This window comes from Syzygium oleosum, unplaced genomic scaffold, assembly GCF_021117445.2.
Source record: "Syzygium oleosum isolate NSW1041296 unplaced genomic scaffold, Sole_v2.1 Sole_v2.28, whole genome shotgun sequence".
Taxonomy (NCBI): Eukaryota; Viridiplantae; Streptophyta; class Magnoliopsida; order Myrtales; family Myrtaceae; genus Syzygium; species Syzygium oleosum.
Window position 1 is genome coordinate 288,312 of NW_026607512.1, and position 17,595 is coordinate 305,906.

Sequence of the window (17,595 nt, forward strand, 5' to 3'; positions counted from 1 at the left end):
CAATAAGGTACTTATGGGAAATGGTGCTGCTTGTGAAGTGGTAGGGATCGAAACAGTTCAGATTAAGATGCATTATGGGGTGGTGCAAACGTTGATAGGTGTAAGGCATGTACCAGAGCTGAAAAAGAACCTTATCTCGTTGAGTTCTCTTGACAAGTTTGGATACTGGATTTCCGCTGAAGGTGGAATTTTAAAGATCTCTCGAGGTGTGCTTACGGTGATGTGAGGGAATATAGATTGCAGGTTGTATCTCCTTCAAGGAAAGACAGTGATTGGCTCGTCTACTCGATTCTCTGAGGTTTCGGGTGAGGACACATCACGGTTATGGCATATAAGACTTGGACACATGAGTGAGAGGGAGATAATTGTTATAAGTCAGAGGGGTCTATTGGGAGGTCATCGAATTGAAAAGCTGAATTTCTGTGATCACTGCGACATGGGTAGCCAGCAGAGAGTAAAGCTCAGTGCGGCGGTTCAGCATACCTCGAAGATTGTAGATTACATACACTCAGACTTATGGGGACCTTCTCAAGTTCCGTCCAAGGGTGGTCCCAGGTATGTGTTGTCTTTTGTCGATGACGTTTCAAGGAAAGTGTGGATTTGTTTTCTTAAACATAGGAGTGAGGTGCTTGGTCGGTTCAAGTTGTGGAAGGCGATGATCGAAAAGTAGATAGGAAGAAAGATCATGTGCCAGAGAATGATAAAGGATTTGAATTCTGTTCTGATGAGCTTGGCTAGTTTTGTATAGAAAAAGGCATAGCGAGACACCGCACTGTTGCCGATTCACCACAGCTAAACAGAGTTGCATAATTGATGAACGGAAGTATATTGGAGAGAGCTCGCTTTTTACTCTCCAATGCTAGATTAGATGAAGATTTTTGGGCCGAAGCCGTGAATACCGCTTGTTGGTTAGTGAATAGATTACCATCACCAACAATTGATTGGAAAACTCATGAAGAAACGTGGTCAAGTAAGTTTGCAAATTACACTGGACTGAGAGTGTTCGGTTGTCCTACTTATGCTCGTGTGAGTGATGGCGCGTCAGAGCCGAGGGCAAGGAGGTGCATATTCATAGGCTATGCACATGGGGTGAAGGGATACGGGCTGTGGTGCGCTGAGGAAGAAACACTCGATTTTATGTTCAGTAGAGATATTACCTTTGACGAATCTGCTCTGTTTCAGAAGATGAGTGAGGGATCAATTGGAAAGAAAGATCTGGACCGTATTCAGAAACATGTGGAGCTTTAGGGAGAGCCTAGAGATGTTCAGAGTACGGTAGATGCGACAACTTGTGCAGAGTCGCTAGATTCCATAACAGTTGACAGTTGTTCCGAGGTCAGAGTTGATGAAGCTTCGAGGTGGTCAGTGGAAGTGGATGAGATAGAGCGACAATTATATGCAGATATTGAAATAGATAATTTGGATGCAGTAGAAATAGTTTCGGGTATGGAGATGCAGACAGAGGCTGTTGGAATGTTGCAAGTGACTCGGAGGAGTTACGTTGGGAAAGCGTTAAAGCGGTTCAACATGCAGTTGAGAAATTCTGTAAGTACCCTACTTACTACACATCATAAATTGTCTAGACTGTCACCGTGTACTTGGATGGAGGTGGAGCAATTGTCCCGTGCTTTATATGCTCGTACTTCTGGTTGCTTGAGTTATCTCGTGGACAGTACTAGGCTTGATCCATCACATACAGTTAGGAAAATATATATGATTAATCCAGGTATACATTGTGATGTTGTGAAGTGGATCCTCCTGATTTTGTTGGGGATGACAGACGTTGAGGTATGTTACAGAGGATATACTTCAGGTAGTGTGGCAGTAACTGGGTTTGTGAACCCAGGTCATGTAGGGAGCCTGAAAGATAGTTGATTACTGAGTAGTTATGCCTCTACTTCTATTAGTGGTATTGTGTTTTGGAAGATGTGGTTGAGAGACATGGTGACTACCATAAGAGCTAAAGAAGCGGTGTGGTCTAATGACTTGGTTAGTGATGTTGGCGTGGGACATCCGGTTGATGTGGTGTTCGATAGAAGTCAGAAATATCACTAGAGTATCGAGTTCATTGGTGATCGAAATTTCTGCGTCAGATGTAGCATGTCAGGAGAGGAAGTGACCGTGAACAAGGTTCTTACGGTGGTGAATCCTACGGACATGTGGACCGACTTCATTCCTCTAGTCAAGTTGTAGCTTTGCTTGGGCTTAATAGACGTCTGTGATGGATGAGCGCCCATCGGGGTGTTGGGAGAGCGGTATGGATGACAAACACTGTGACTTGACTTCAAACGTCAAGTCAAGGTAGAGAATTATTGAATTATGTCTCGAGTTTGAGCCATTTACGGAACCTGACCCGATTGGATGAATATCCAAGTTTGACAGCAAAAATGAAAATCAAGAGTTAGACTCACCTTTGCTTAAGGTTGGACGTAAGAGAGAAGAAAAGGAAAGGAAAAGCTCTCATGCACTACAAGACAAAAGTAATGGGCACACATATTCTATACTATATTTAATAGCCCATGTGGTAGGTTTATGTCAAAATAAGTAAAATTGTCGACCCTATAAAAGAAAAGAAAATAAAAGAAGAAGGGCAATTAGGGTGTCGGTTCCCAAGGAGAAAACACACTAGCCGCCTCCTTCCTTCTTGAATAGGAGCCGCACAGTGAAGAAAATTTGTGGATTTCTTCGGCATAGAGCATGAGTGGCCGCAAGAAGAAGAAGAAGAAAGAATGGGAAGACTTTCTTATTTCTAGCTGGATGTGAGCTCTTGCTTGGTCTTGAACCTCCGAAAATTGTGCTATAAGTTATACATCAATTTGAGTTGTTTATTACTAAACACTTGGGGTTTGGGTTTACTCTAGGTACGGGAAACACTCGAGTGTTGTGAGCGTTTGTTGTAAACTTGGATTCTCCGATTATAATGGATTATATAGTGATGACTCTCCCCGTGGATATAGATTCCGATACGTCGGACCGAACGTAAATATCCCGTGTCCTTTATCGCTCATCGTTATTTCTCTGATTATATTCGCGTTGACATAAATTGCAAGATCTCGGGTTTAGCTTCCGCGTTGGTTAGTATCGCAACATCAACATTGGTAAATTCACAGGTAATTTGATAACAATCTGAAATATGTTAACATTTTGACGACAATAATGATGGTGAACTTTGATACCAAAGGATAACATTGAAATGAAAGTTGGGGAGTTGCTAACCAACCATAAATTGGTCTATTAGAAATAAAGTCGGTAATCTTGTAAAAAGTATTGAAGTCGTTTGATATCAATAATATTAGTAAGCTTTGAAAGCCACCGGTAAATATCGAATGTAAGTTGATGACTTGCTGATCGACTATAGTTGTTGGTAAAATTCAAATGTAGGTCGGTAATTTTGCATATATTTGAATAGTTACTGAAGGCCAATGGGAAAATTCAAATGGAAGTTAGTAAACGAAAAATTGCAGTTAAGTTGACAATATACTGATTCACTAGACAATGAACAAAAGTTGAATGTATCTTCGTAACATTACCAAATTTTACAATGACTTGATATGGATGATACTTATAACTGTTAAAAGCCTAGTGATAAAATTTAAATGCAAGTCATGTTTAGACGATAAATTGAAATGTAAGTTAACAATTCACTAATAAGAATTGTTAATCCCACGTATCGAAGTTTATCGGTCGGCGACTTCACCCACCGATGGCTACAAAATCGAAAATCATGGCGGACCCTTCTCCCTGTGAGCTGCAATTAAAGGTACGAAAAGCTGCACATCTCTTGATGTTAGTGTTACTTGATGAATTACCAACCAACCATAAGTATTGTTATTTTGATGATATGATCCCGATTCCTGATTATCACTTGTTTGATTATCACCAAGATTTGCAAAGTAATGTTTTTCTTCTGTCTAATGTTTGTGAAAATTGAGGGGAACAACACTAGAAATGTCAAAACTTGTGTACGGCGCTCACTTTAGTGTCAAAAGTTTTTTCGGATCACTTACATTTTTAATAAAATGATCACTTAAGTGCCAACTCCAATTTGGGTCGTCGGAAATCTGACGTGGCCATATTTTATTAATTTCTCAGTCTTACGTGGCACGTTGGCGCTGACGGGGACAATTTTTATAATATTTTAATATTTTTTTGATTTTTTAAATTTTTTTTCTTTTTTTCCTTCTTTTCTTTTCTTTCTTCTTCTTCTACCTGTGGCCGGTGATCGGCCAACCCTCGCCGGGGCTCGCCTGCCCTCGTTCAGGCGAGGGTCAGCCGAGCCTCGCCTGTGGCGGGTGACGGCGGCCTTGTCCGGGCGAGGCCAGGCGGCCGGCCATGGTCGGTGAACAAACACCGGTCACCGGCCAAAGGTAGAAGAAGAAGAAAGAAAAGGAAAAAAGTAAATAAGGAAAAAAATCAGAAAAAATATTTTAAAAATCTAAATACACACATGGAATTGTCACGTAAACTGATTTTTTTTTTAAAAAAATCCAACTTATATTAAAATTTTAATTATAAAAACCACATATTAATTTGATCGGAATTTCTCGCGCGTTGGTACTTAAGTGATCATTTTTCCTCTGATTTGGCACTTAAGTGAGCTAGCGAAAACTTTTGGCACTAAAGTGAGCGCCGTACACAAGTTTTGGCACTTCTAGTGTTCTTCGTCCGTGAAAATTGATTACATCATCCATCTAGAAACAGTCTCCATGTTCTACAGATGTTTGGCTGCACCGAGAGTTCCTCCAAACCCTACAGCAAGAAGTGAACTGAAAAATCTGCATACACTCCTTATCCACAAAACGAGAAATGCAACACTACATTATGGTCTTGCAGGGAAAGAAAGATAGCATGATTGGACTGCATATTCAAACTCACCGGCTGTAGGACGGATTTCTGCAATGAATCTATCGAGTACTTTTGTTTCGCAGCAAGTTTTACTTACAGAAGGGAAGTAGAGGAACTCGAGGTGGAACCAAACTAGAACACGCCGCTATCTCCGATTCAGCCTCCTCACCATGCCATATTTTCTAACTTTTTATTATGGTTTTCTCCCAAGTTTTTTACATGGATTTTCTCGAGATTCTGCGAGTTGCAGAGGAGTCATATCTTCTTAGTAAGTGAACCAAGCTAGTGTTTCTGGCTGAATTATGCAATTGGTGGAAGGTTCATTGAACTTGGACGACTTTATGAGTCGATGTGGAAGTGTACCGATCAGCAATCTTCATGGTGAAGGAGGGGTTGCTTTCTTTTCCTAGTATTCCCGAATTAGAATCTTTGCTTGTCCAACTCGCCCTTCCCAATGAATGTGTAAATCGTTTCTCGAACAGCTTGAACTCTAGATCTCTCAATATTAGGTGTGCACACTGTGCAGAGTACAAAGAGGGTGTTCAAAAGCCCTTTCACAAGAAGTGATGCAATGCTCTCTGATTAATTGCTTGAGAAAGGGATAGAATGTGCACCGAAGATCCATTTGAAATTCGCCACGGTACTTTCTGCGTAATAAATTTTGTAAACCAGAATTTAGAGTTCTCCTAAGCACGAGTCCATGAAATATGTCAGATGGGCCATAAAGCTGTAATGATACCACTTCCGAATCCTAGGAGTTAATTTTCTAAGCGTTGTTATATGTAACTCTTTTATCTAGTGGCTCTAGCTGGGGAGCTGAGACTATGTTCAAATTGAAATATGGCGTTGTATATATTTAGCTGCTGGAACAAGGGCGAGGGAGTTTGGTACGTGATGAAGTAGGGTTCATAAAACCCTAATTTTTGTTAATGTTCTCTGCCTGAACCTAATGCTATATCTATAACATTGGTGTCGCTTATTTCCCTAACCCCAAGCCACTTGGAGATTTACAGCTACAGCATTCCATGGTCTAGTATGCAATATTGAGGAAAAAACAACTCAGATGTGTGAAATTGAACGATGATATTGCATATATATAGTCGAGAGGCTATATAGCTGTAAGAATAAATGTCGAAAAGAATACTAGTCTTAAACCTTTCAATTCATCAGTTATATTGTGATTGTTGTGGCTGCTCCTCAATTGCTTTGCAATTTGTTAGCTGACTATCTATCCTTGCTATAACTTGGTGAGCAAGCGAAACCAGACACTGGCAAATACTAATTAAACAAACCGTAATGCAACATTGGGATAGATGCTGAGAGAATCCTTCGTACACAGCATATATATGCCCAAAGTTCTGTTTCTTAATTAAAATGCAACTCACCCTATAATCCAAGTACAGACATGATGCTTGACCATAGGCTACGTGATATACTGACCGATTCTTATGAGGTATTGAACAAGTTTTAGACATCCACTTGTGATTTTCTTGATCATTTCAGTTAATATTATACCCGAATTGTAATTTAATTATAGCATACCTCGCATTTTATATTCTAAAGAAAATGAAAGGACTTACTTCAGACATAACCCACACGCAAGACAACTGCCTCGCATATTTTCTACGCGGCTGACACGCTCTAGACTTATTCTAAATTCTTCAGATATGAAGAGTGGCATCCTTCCTACTAAATTATCACAAGTACAAGCCAGCGATTCCCGTAAGTAGAAATCATGTATAGGGTAAAGGTGCACTAAAGAAATAATATAAGTAGAGGACATTTTCTATTCTAAAACATAAACTTACGACAAGTGGAATGAAAATGCAAAGAGACGAGATCAAGTAAGGCCGAGGCTGAAGAAATATTATTTGAAAGATAAGAAGCTTTCTATCTGTTTTTAACCATGTGAGGCTCTGATCTTTATTACTTTATGTACAAGACCAGGTATATATATGTTTCTCTACATGTACTTGTCCTTCCTAAAATTTCTACCTTAAATTATACCCCACTTCTAAGCTTTTAAAAGTTGCAAAACCCCCCATATATGAAGCCATTGTACAGAAGAAAAACATACCTTCAGCAGGAAAAAGGTAAAAAGAAAAAGAAAGATCATCACCAAGAATTACAAGACAAGAAAAGGCCGATGGATTAAGAGGAAAGAAAATGCCAACTAAGGGCAAATGGGCTTAGAACGCGCAACACGTGCATGTCTCCAAGATGTTAGAAGCTGACTAATCTCTAACCCAAAATCATCCATCAAAGCACCGGTTGCAGCATCCAAACATGATCAACAAACTGAGTCTCTATGACCTTCATCTCTGAAAAGGGAGATGTGAGTGCACTTCCCTGATCTCCATCAGCCTTTCATATCCTTCCATATAGGTGTATAATTTTCTCGACAGTAATTATTCCGTTTTGTTCCCCGACCTAGTAGCATCTTTTCCTGTTAGGCATATAGAGCGAGTCTGCGAAAAATAAGCTCAGTTGGTGGAGAAAGTGGTGCAGGATTGAGGAAGCTGTGGGGACCCAGGAAGCACACCAACCCCAGCAGGAAGGAAGTGATTATTCCCACTATTGTTGTTATTAGCATTGATATTGCCATCTGGGCCATTCTGCGGTGGCACGCCGCCCATCACTGTTGAAAGAGCGGCTGCCAGTGCGGCAGTAAAGTTGGGGTTGGAGGCAATGGCAGCACTGACGCTCTCCACCAAGGACGCATGCCTTTGCCCTAGTCCTAGTTGCACCAAAGGCATCGATGGTAATTTCATGGAGTGTTGCACTTGCCCCATCATCTGAGCTGTAAGGCCATGCAAGGGAAGAGGGAATGTGGTCGAGGCTGGAGGCAGTGCGCGGGGGAAGAGTTGCATGGGGTTATGGTTTTGGGTCAAGTCGAGGGTGATGGTGGGGAACGGCGCAGAGGCGGATAGAGTGGCCATGGTGGAGGGGTAAGGGAGCGAGGGGAAGTAGCCAGGGTTGGTGGAGCCTAGGGTTTCCTTGCTGGTGGTGGAGCCGGATAGTAGCATGGCGGCAGCGGCAGATGTCGTGTTGGCCATGGCAGTGGCCGCCGGAGGAAGCGGGTGGTTGTGGTTGCCTTCGTAGGTGGTGATGAGTATGGTCTTGTCGTCCGCACATCTTTGCACCTGTGTTGGACAAGAAGGCCAAGTTTACACTTCCCAGAAAAAAAAAGTATAATCATCTCTTAATCCAATAACGAATTTAACTAACATGCAATGGTGGTTTGATGGGTCCATTAGAAGTTCGCTCTGGTTATAAATGAAGAACTCTTATTATCATTTCCACTTGAATTACCCAAAATTACACGACAATGGAAATGCATGGATTTATTTACGTGAGATTATGGTAGAGAAGCTTAGCTAAAAGAAAGAAGTTTTAGCAGAAGAATCTCAAAAGGTCATGTTTATAATGTTCACATTCCTCAGTGAACGAATGGTTTCGTGTCTTTGACATCATCAACAGTAATCACAAATTCGAGAAATTAGGAGAGGAGATGCAAAATTCCGAATACCAACCAATTCCAAAAATCACCAAGAAGATAAAACAAAGTACATGTGGTTTCCTACGACTGATATTGATCAACATGAGCGTGAGAAAAAGAATCGACGGGTATCCTTGGCGATAGAGTGCGATCTCCGACTAAAGGAATGCATGACTCGACCCGCCAACTTGGCCTAGCGAAAGCAAAGTCACTCCCTCATGGTTCCAGAAAAGGAGTCACCATTTCTTAATTAAAGTCGTTTACCTGCTTGCGAACTGGACATCCAACGGCCATCGTACAACGATAGTAGGCCCGTGGACAAGGATTTCCCTTGGCCATCTTTTGACCATACTTCCTCCATTGACATCCATCGCTAATCTGAAATATAATCAATAGAGAATTAACAACAGAAATCACCCATCAGCTTGATTTTACATCCCAAATCAACGTATAGTCATATAAATCCGCCTTTTCTTGGATTATTTACCGATGGCGCTTCCGATCTTGCTCTCACCGACACTCGCGCCTTCCTGAAGGGCGCGTCGGCCATTGGCTCGTCCCCGCCTTTCGGGGGCTCGAGCCTCGGGCTCTTGGGGGAGCCCCAGCTCTGCGAGGTCCGGTAGCCGTCCTCGATGCTGTGATTATTATTATTATTGGTGCTATTGAGTGGAGGAGTGTGAATGTGGTCGCTTTCCTTGGACATGACCTCCATGGTAGTGGTTGGAGAGACTGACACTTCGCGGGTCTTCTCTTCATCATTCGCGTCGTCTATGGCCGCACATGTTGGCCGAAGGTCCATGAGCTGTTGCGCTGACTTTGTGGGGCTTGACATGCTGGTCATCTCGTCCCTCTGGCAAATTAAGAGCCCCGTTAGTCAACAAGTCAATCGTCAGTGCAGAAAAAAGAAAGAGCGAGAGAGAATAAAAAGGAAAAGGTAAGCAAGTTCAGTTGAGTCTAGAGAGAGAGAGAGAGAGAGAGAGAGAGAGGGAGCTTTACATAGCTCAAAAAGAAAAGGTCATGCATTGAAGATACATCTGGTTTCAGTTTTGTTGATTTTCTTTATAACCATGTACAGCTTCCCTGATGAACTTAAGATCTTGATGAGATGAGAACTTGCATAAGGGGGAAGAAAAGGAAGAAAACTCAAATACATGAGAAAGGAAAATAAAGAAAAAATAATGGGTGGAACAGATTCTCAGAACATTGAGTAAGGAAAACTTTCCAATCCCTAGGTGGTCCAGTTCTATAACTCGTTTAACAACGGGGATTGAAACCGCAAAACTCTCGGTTTTGAGTAAGATATCGGAGAAAAAGGCGATAACGGATCGAGAATACACTTTCCAGTTTAAAGCGAGGTCATGCACGGGTTGCTCATTATTATATTTGACATTCAGGAAGAGATTGGATTAACTTTGCCCGTATGGTCTACCAATCGACGAACAGCGATGCGAGCTATGTGTAACTGCAGTCTCCGTCAGATCTTATCGAGATAAAAGAAATCGACAGACGAACGATTCGATTCGAAACCTGGTTATAGTACCTGCTGCTCGCGCAGATTAAGATGGGCCTGTTTCTGCATGGCCATCAAGAGCTGAGCGTGGAGATTACCATAGTTCTTGGAGATCTGATCCAACATGCTTCTCAGCTTGTGGTTCTCCTCGTGCAGTCTCTCCAGCTCCACCCGGAGCATCCTCATCTGATCACAAACCAATCAAAAGCTCAACCTTTCTTAGCGCTCTCGGGAACTTCGAGAATCGAGATTGAGGAATCCCGGCGACCCGCGATCGAAAAACATCACGAAAAAACTCACCTCAGCATCCTTGTTACTATGATCGTCTTCTAAAGCGGCCGTCGTCCCGGAATTCAAAGAGAGCAGGTTCAGTCCAGTCTGTCATCAAAACTGTATGTCAACGAACCGTGAGCGATCCATATAAAAAAACAACACCAACATTAGGCTTACGCCGGGATCGGATAGGGTCGATCTCGATCGTCCATTGCACCTCATGCTCTCTTCCTCCTCGTCGCCGCCGAACCTGGAGCAATTCTCCGGTGAGAAGAAATCGACCACTCTGATGGGAGGCTTGGTGTCGCCGGCACCGTAGGAGCTCTCGTCGGCGGCTGCGGCTCGGTCGGGGGGCGGGGCGGGGCTCTGCTGGAGGAAGTCGCGGGAGTGCAAGAACGTCAGCTCACGGCGTTGCCTATCCATGACCGCAGAAAAAATCAAGGACTTGGGGGCGAGAGAGAGAGAAGGGGAGAGAGAGAGGGTGGTTGTGCAAAAAGCTTTTTCAAAAGGAACGAAAGGAGATGTCGCTGGCAAAGTCGCTTCTGGTCTGGGGGTCCAAGCGATAATAAAAGGCCCGGAGATGGAGCGGGGGGGGTAAGAGAAAGAGAGACGACGACCAGCCGCTTTTGTCGCTGGCACGGGATGACGTCGCCGATCATCCGAGCGTCCACGTGGCGCCCTCCGGAGCCGGGGAGGAGAGGCGCGCGCGGCCCCGCGAGGATCAACCGGGAGAAATTATGATATCGTATCGTTTGCATACACGACTCCGCACGAGCCTCTAGCGCGCGCGTTTTTCGGCTTGGAATTAAGCTCGAAACCTACTTTAACACTTGACAGCGTACCAATTTTAATCATTAAAATGCTAATCAGCAAATCGAATTTCTACGTTCCATCCCGATATATCATATTACTACGTGAAAAAAATGAAGATGAAATCTTTATTTGTCTCGAATACAGATATCAAAAGAAAATTGCAAATTCTTGGATATTGTTCCCGAAATTTATTTTCCGGCCTTCGGCCAATGAAAGTGCAAATTATATTATATTCTCGTAAATGTTTTTTTTTTGGGGGCAATCCATTGATATTTGATACCCCCGTATAGTTTTTATTTACTTTTATTGATCAGTATAAGTAGGGGCCGACGTCGATGATCCAATTTGATCGACCGGTTGAAAATGCGACGGTGTTCCCTAAAGTCATGTCAGGAAACGAACTGACGGTTGGATGCTCTAGTTGGGAACGCCGTTAAGGATAACGGGGTGGGGGGGGGCGAGGGGAGTCCACGTGGGGCTGGGCCGTATTCTTGGGTCAACGGAGTTGACGGCACGGCTCTGTCTGGTCCAAAGGAAGGTTGTCATGTCACGTGAAGTGAAGGGCGGGGTGGGGGTGGGGACCAAAAACAAAAGGGTGGGGGTGGTGGGGACCACGTGGGGAAGACACCTAATCCCACTGACTTGAGAGGCTTAGCCCCACCGCCACGTCACTTTTCGCTTCTGTCCACGTCGGCCCCCCTCCCAAATCCTAGTCCGTCGTGCGCCTCATTACATTAGCTCCTTTCCCGCATCATATTATTATTATTATTATTATTATTATTATTATTATTATTACATTTTATATAATAACTTATGGAACGTGTTTAATTAGTCGGCTACATGGAGGAAATTATCAAAGCAACTCACACCCCTATCACCCCCGGTTAATTTTGAGCTTTCCAGAGTATGAATCGAATCCACAACTTTCGGCTCCTAAACCGAAAGCATGGAAATGGTCTTTTCAATAGGGCGTCATTTTTATAGTTCTTCTAGAAACTATTTTCCTATCGTGAATTGAATTAAACGAATTTCGTTAGCGAATAACCTAGGAGCATCTATTGTGTAGCTAGCTAAGGAAACTTTGTGGTTTCCATACATTGACGATCTACCGTTATGCGTGATCACTTGTTTTGAAGGATCGAATTGTTCCTCATTCAATATTAAGTGGCACGGGAACACTCGTTAATGGGAGCCAAAATTTATCGGATCTAAGTATTAAGTGTGGACTGCATGAACATATGAAATCTATTAAATAAATAACTAGATTTATTTTTTGTGATCCAATGGCCATCCATTTTGAGGAACAATTCATCTAGACTTATAGAATGGTCTTTTCTAATCTCTTAAATAACAGTCTACCGTTATGCCTAACCATTTATACACTTCCTAAAACTTCCATTATTTTTCTATAATAAACCATGACCTCAAAAAAGAAGTCCCGGCCCTTGCCCTCGTCTACGGCCAGCATCACGGAGGCTGGCGACTAGCAGAGGGAAATAAATAAAAAAGAAAAAGGGAAAAGCGAAAGAAAAAAAAAAGAGAAAAGAAGGAAAAGAGAAGAAAAAAAGAAAATAAAATTTAATAAAAAATTTCAAAAAAAAATTAGAAATCAAATAATATGTCAACGTTAGCAACAATCATGTCACATAGGATGGTTGATGTTCACGTCAGCAATTTCTAACATAAATTGGCTAGATAGACTCAATTGGTAACAATATGAAAATATTTATGATTAAATTGGTTAAATTGAAATGTTTAAAACTAAATTAGTGCCAATGGAAATAGTATAGGACTTCTTTGGTACTTTCTCCCATTCAAAATACGATGTTTGAAAACATTTCAAATGATCACCTTTTTTTTTCTTTATATAAGACAACAATTCACCGATTCTCATAGTTAAAAAGTTTCGCTAAATTTTTTTTATAAAAAAAAGCGCGTTTGCGTGATCCTACATAATCCCATATATAAGAGACGAATTTTGAGCTTATTCTCGACTAGTAGAAGGTCTTCCGCAAGTTATATGAACTCATTAAATCTAGATGACCTTAGCGCACAAAACTGATAGGATTCGAATAAGCGGCTTTCATATTTTAAATTGAAAATCCCTCGACGCGCTAATCAATCTGCACCAACTCTGAGGAGGCAAACTGTAGTCAAATCGGATACCACTTGCAACAGCCTTACATCATCCTAACGTAGAGAAGTTCACCCCCAGCATTTGAACCGGAAGAAAGAGAAGTTCGATACGCAGACATATATAGTTTGTAAAATCCCAAATGATGAGGACCACAGCGAAGCTTATGTTCAAATATTGGAACTTGGACTGCTCAACATATTTAATAATAGGCAGTCCATAGCGTACATTACTAAAGTATCACGACCCTAAACCTCAAGTCTCATTTAAGTTTCACCGGTCTCTCTACTTAGCTTTGACAAAAGTCACCAAGTATGATCCAAGTCATTAATCTAATGTTTGGTCACGGGCATTAAAAAGATTAGATTAATGTTTAGTCACTAATTTCTTGTTGATGACTGTCGGTTGAGTCATCAATTCGCGTATGACCAGCTCCAAAAAAATTTAAAAAAAAGAAAAGATATCTAGATATCACGATTACATAATGTTAGGTCGATATTTTCACTATTTAAGCTTTAATTCATTTTATATTATGAGGGCATGATGATGCATTCTCACTGAACAAGTTTGCTTCGTCCATGTCTAGATAATAATCAAATTATATATAGTGGAGGGCTCCGATTTTTGGAAAAAAATTATAAAATCATTAATCACTACACGAAATTTCGATTTATTAGGAGGTTCTTTATGGAAAAAGAATGTAATAGAGTATTATTTCTTATTACTAGGAGTTGAGAAAATTCAATGAAAGGAAAACGGTAAAGATCGAGTGCCCCTACTGCACTAATTTTATGGTGATTAAGTGCTATCTCTATTTGAAAAATGCCATTTTTCGAAGTACGATATCTTCTTATTTTCGAAATATGTCGATACGTGTTCTTACTAATAGTAATAGTATTAAACAGTGCTCCCGGGTGCTTGTTAACAGGACCCAATTCAATGTATTTCCACAAAGTTTCCACCAGATTATCCATCAAAACAGATGGATTACTTATACTCGTTTTCTTTTCATGTTGAACTAAAAGATACTATTTCATTTTTTTTTTATCGGGAAGTCGTGCATTTACATGTATCGGCAGCCCGACAATATATATTTTTCGATCCCTCCGAAAAATCCGAAAAAATACTATATTTTAATTCTCCCCGTATTAAATGTGCATAGCTATATTTTCCCAATAAACACGATTGAAAAATACCAATCACCCACCCAACCCTTCGTCTTGCCGATATCGACATAAAAATAATCGAGACGGATAATAAAATCAATAAACAAAAAAAAAACCCTAATACATCAGACTCGTAACCACCGCAATATTTTTAATGCACAGAAAATCTCAGTTTTAATGGGTCAAGATTCAAGAAAAAAAAGAAAGAGAAGAAGACGGCCTTCTGATCAACGGAAGAGGATGAGGGCAGGGCACTCCCCATTGGACACCGAGACAGCTGGAGGGTCCTTGTCCGACCCCATTAAAATACAAGGCATCGAGAATGATCTTGGCCCATCTTCACCAAAATTATAATTTGATTAATCCTAATTAAAGCGGATTTAATCGAGCATTTTTCCAATAATGAATCTCGATTTTCTTTTTTTCGGGCCGGAGTATGTCCCTGAAATGCTTCGTCCGAACCCTGGGACGTAAAATTCGGGAGTATTCCCTGGAGTAAGAGCAGAAAAACTTTTTCCGGATACCAGCATATCAAAATAAGAAACGTAATGCTGGGGCGGCCCAGTCGGAAGCTTAGGCTTCCCCTGTTCCGGTGAGATTCCCTTGATAAATCACCACCAGGGATCAAAGGCAGGCCCTCGGTTACGGATTACTCGGTCATGAAAATCAAACATTTTTCCAGCTATGAATCTCGAATTTTTCAAGATAAGAAACGAAAATTTCTGCTGTCTCTGTCCATGGATTTGGAAAAACAGTGGCCACCATGATGATAATGGGAGTATTCAATGTGGGGGGGGCAGCGGCATCAATCGTCGACCTCCTTTGTCCAAATCTGGGATTGGTTTTTCTTGCAGGGCTTTGCCATGGACAGAAACAATCTTGTCATTTACTGGAAAAACCATTGACCTTTCTGCATACCCGAAATTTTTCTCTTGTCCTCTTCGTGATGCAATGGACGAAAACGAGGGCCCCGGAGCACAGCTTCAATGAGTTTGCACGCTACCCTCCTCCTTCGATTCACGTACGTATTTTGGATGGGTGGTGATTTCAGCACTCTCTTCTTTTGTTTACCTTCTCTTGTTTGATTTTTCTTCTCTTTTGTCGTTTTCGTCGGCATTTATCGCTCTCTCGAGCCCCCGAGAAGAGTGGGGAAGCGAAGGATTTACGGCAATCCATTTGTGAGTTTAATTAGTCAAGGAAAGCTAGTGCCCATTCTTGCGGTATATTGGAATACTATAAATTTGGCGGATGGAGATTGATGAGTGAAAAAAGAGTGCCTTCTTTCATGATAAGCATAAAGGTTGCATCTATGACGGAAGCGAATTGCGGGTCGACTATCGCAGCCAGTTCGGTACATACGATCGAGAGAACTATATACCATGAATCCGAGATATGAATGTAGACTCTTCTTTTCCTCGATCATTTGACTATATATATATTCTTTAAATTGGAGAGAAGTTATGTCTCATTTTAGTTATATTTGCTTTTGATTAGATGATTTCGATCGTATGCTAGGAAGGGCAACGCGCGCACCGCGACTCATTCTGAGAGAAACTCTAATCCACGCCTTGTTTAATTCAGAGACATTTACATGTTCGTAGTCATTTTTGTCTCTCACTAATTCTCGCGACTAATTAGATCACACCGACGGAATCATATACACTCTATGCGTTTCTTTATGATTCGATGCGAGCGACTCTTCAGTTCATAGTATCCCAAATCCTGCCGAGGGTTTTTCAATGGTAGTAACTTTACCTTAACTTTTCTTTCCCCTTTTAGATTCAACTCGAACTCTATCCCCACCTCCCAAAAAGATTCCTCAACATAGATTAGATTCTAGGACCTCCAAAGATTAAAGTAGTGTTAATATTGGAGCTACTCCAACTCCTCTAGGCTCTATATGCACCCCCATCAAGATTAGAATCTATGTAAAACTGTATAGAGGGTCATATCCCCGCAGAAAAACCCTAGAACGATATAGGGTCCTAACAAAGACTTATCTCAGTCGCTGAAAGAGCCAAGTTAGGTCTGCCATATATGGGAGATTAGGCTTGTTGGCGGTTGCTGATAGAGGAGGGAGGGTAGGAGAAGCTTCACCTCCAGCGCATTAAATTGAGGTCGTGCGCAAGTCGCACGCAATTAAAGACGCAACATACAAACGCAACTCGTTTTCCCCCCTTCGTACGAAGACAACCGAAGAAGATCAAGGGGGGAGGGAGGGGGGGGGCTGGCTTTGCCAAGTAAAGGAAAGCGGCTCTCCCGGAGAAAAGAAAGATAGAATAAAGCTCCAAATGCGGCGGAGGTGGGCCCCCCCACCTAGCTGAGAAAGTCTAGACGTTTATAGCACGCGACGTGGTGCCTTCTTCGGTCGGTAGATACTAGCTATGATCATAAACGTAATCAAACAAGTATATAAAAGATATATGGGGCACATCAGTCAAATGGCCCGGAACGACATGGTTAAGCACGTAAGGCCGTGTAAGAAATAAGTCCAAAAAAATCCTAAATTTATTGTACTTTTACCAATTCAGTCATAAACCTTAATTGTGCCAACTGAGTCATAAACCTTTTCACGTTTTGTTAATTGAGTCTATTTGGCTAATTTTGGCCGGAAATCGCTGACGTGGACACCGGCCGTCTGACATGGAACGGCCGGCGCTAATGTGATCAAAATTTAATAAATTTTTTTATTTTTTATTTTATTTTCTTTAATGAAAAAGGAAAAAATTAAAAAAGAAGAGAAAATTAAAAAAGGGAAAAAAGTAAAGAAGGAAATGAGAAGAGAAGGAAATAAAGGGAAAAATAAAAAATTAATAAAAATTCGAAAAAAATATATTAAAATATTATCTACGTTAGCACCGACTGTGTCATGTAGGATGACTAGCATTTACGTCAGCGATTTCAACTAAAATTGACCAGATAGACTCACTTGGCAAAATATGAAAATGTTTAGGATTCAATTGGTACAATTAAGGTTTAGAATTGATTGCAAAAGTGCAATTGGTTTACGACTTTTTGTGACAATTTTCTCGCCCTTCATTTGTAGTTGAGGAAACTGTAGCGACAATGGTCTCCAAGGATGCGCAATATGTTGGGAGAACAATAACAACCCGAATAATATCGGATTGACGCAACAGAACAAAACAATCTTCCCCTCTTATGCAAACATAATAGGAAACAATATAAATAACAACATAAACACCAAGTATCCACAAACACAAGGCAATTTTACTTGGAAAACCTCCCCGGTGTGAGGAGATCAAAAACCTCGGAGCTGGAGTCCATTCAAAATCTTCACTATTAGCAAAATTGAGTGAACAAAGTTCTTTTCTAGCTAATAGGAGAGGTACATAGT

At 41.3% G+C, this 17,595-nt stretch overlaps 1 protein-coding gene across 1 annotated transcript; it reads right to left on the reverse strand.

Moving 5' to 3' along the window:
• Positions 1-6,970: 6,970 nt before the first annotated feature.
• On the reverse strand, positions 6,971-10,603 carry LOC115680776 (probable WRKY transcription factor 47). Its single transcript, XM_030604613.2, has 6 exons — positions 10,305-10,603; positions 10,155-10,232; positions 9,885-10,040; positions 8,832-9,194; positions 8,609-8,722; positions 6,971-7,988 (listed from the first exon to the last, which is right to left on the reverse strand). The coding sequence occupies exons 1-6, from the start codon at positions 10,548-10,550 to the stop codon at positions 7,329-7,331; spliced, it is 1,617 nt and encodes a 538-aa protein (XP_030460473.1). The 5' UTR covers positions 10,551-10,603; the 3' UTR covers positions 6,971-7,328.
• Positions 10,604-17,595: the final 6,992 nt, after the last annotated feature.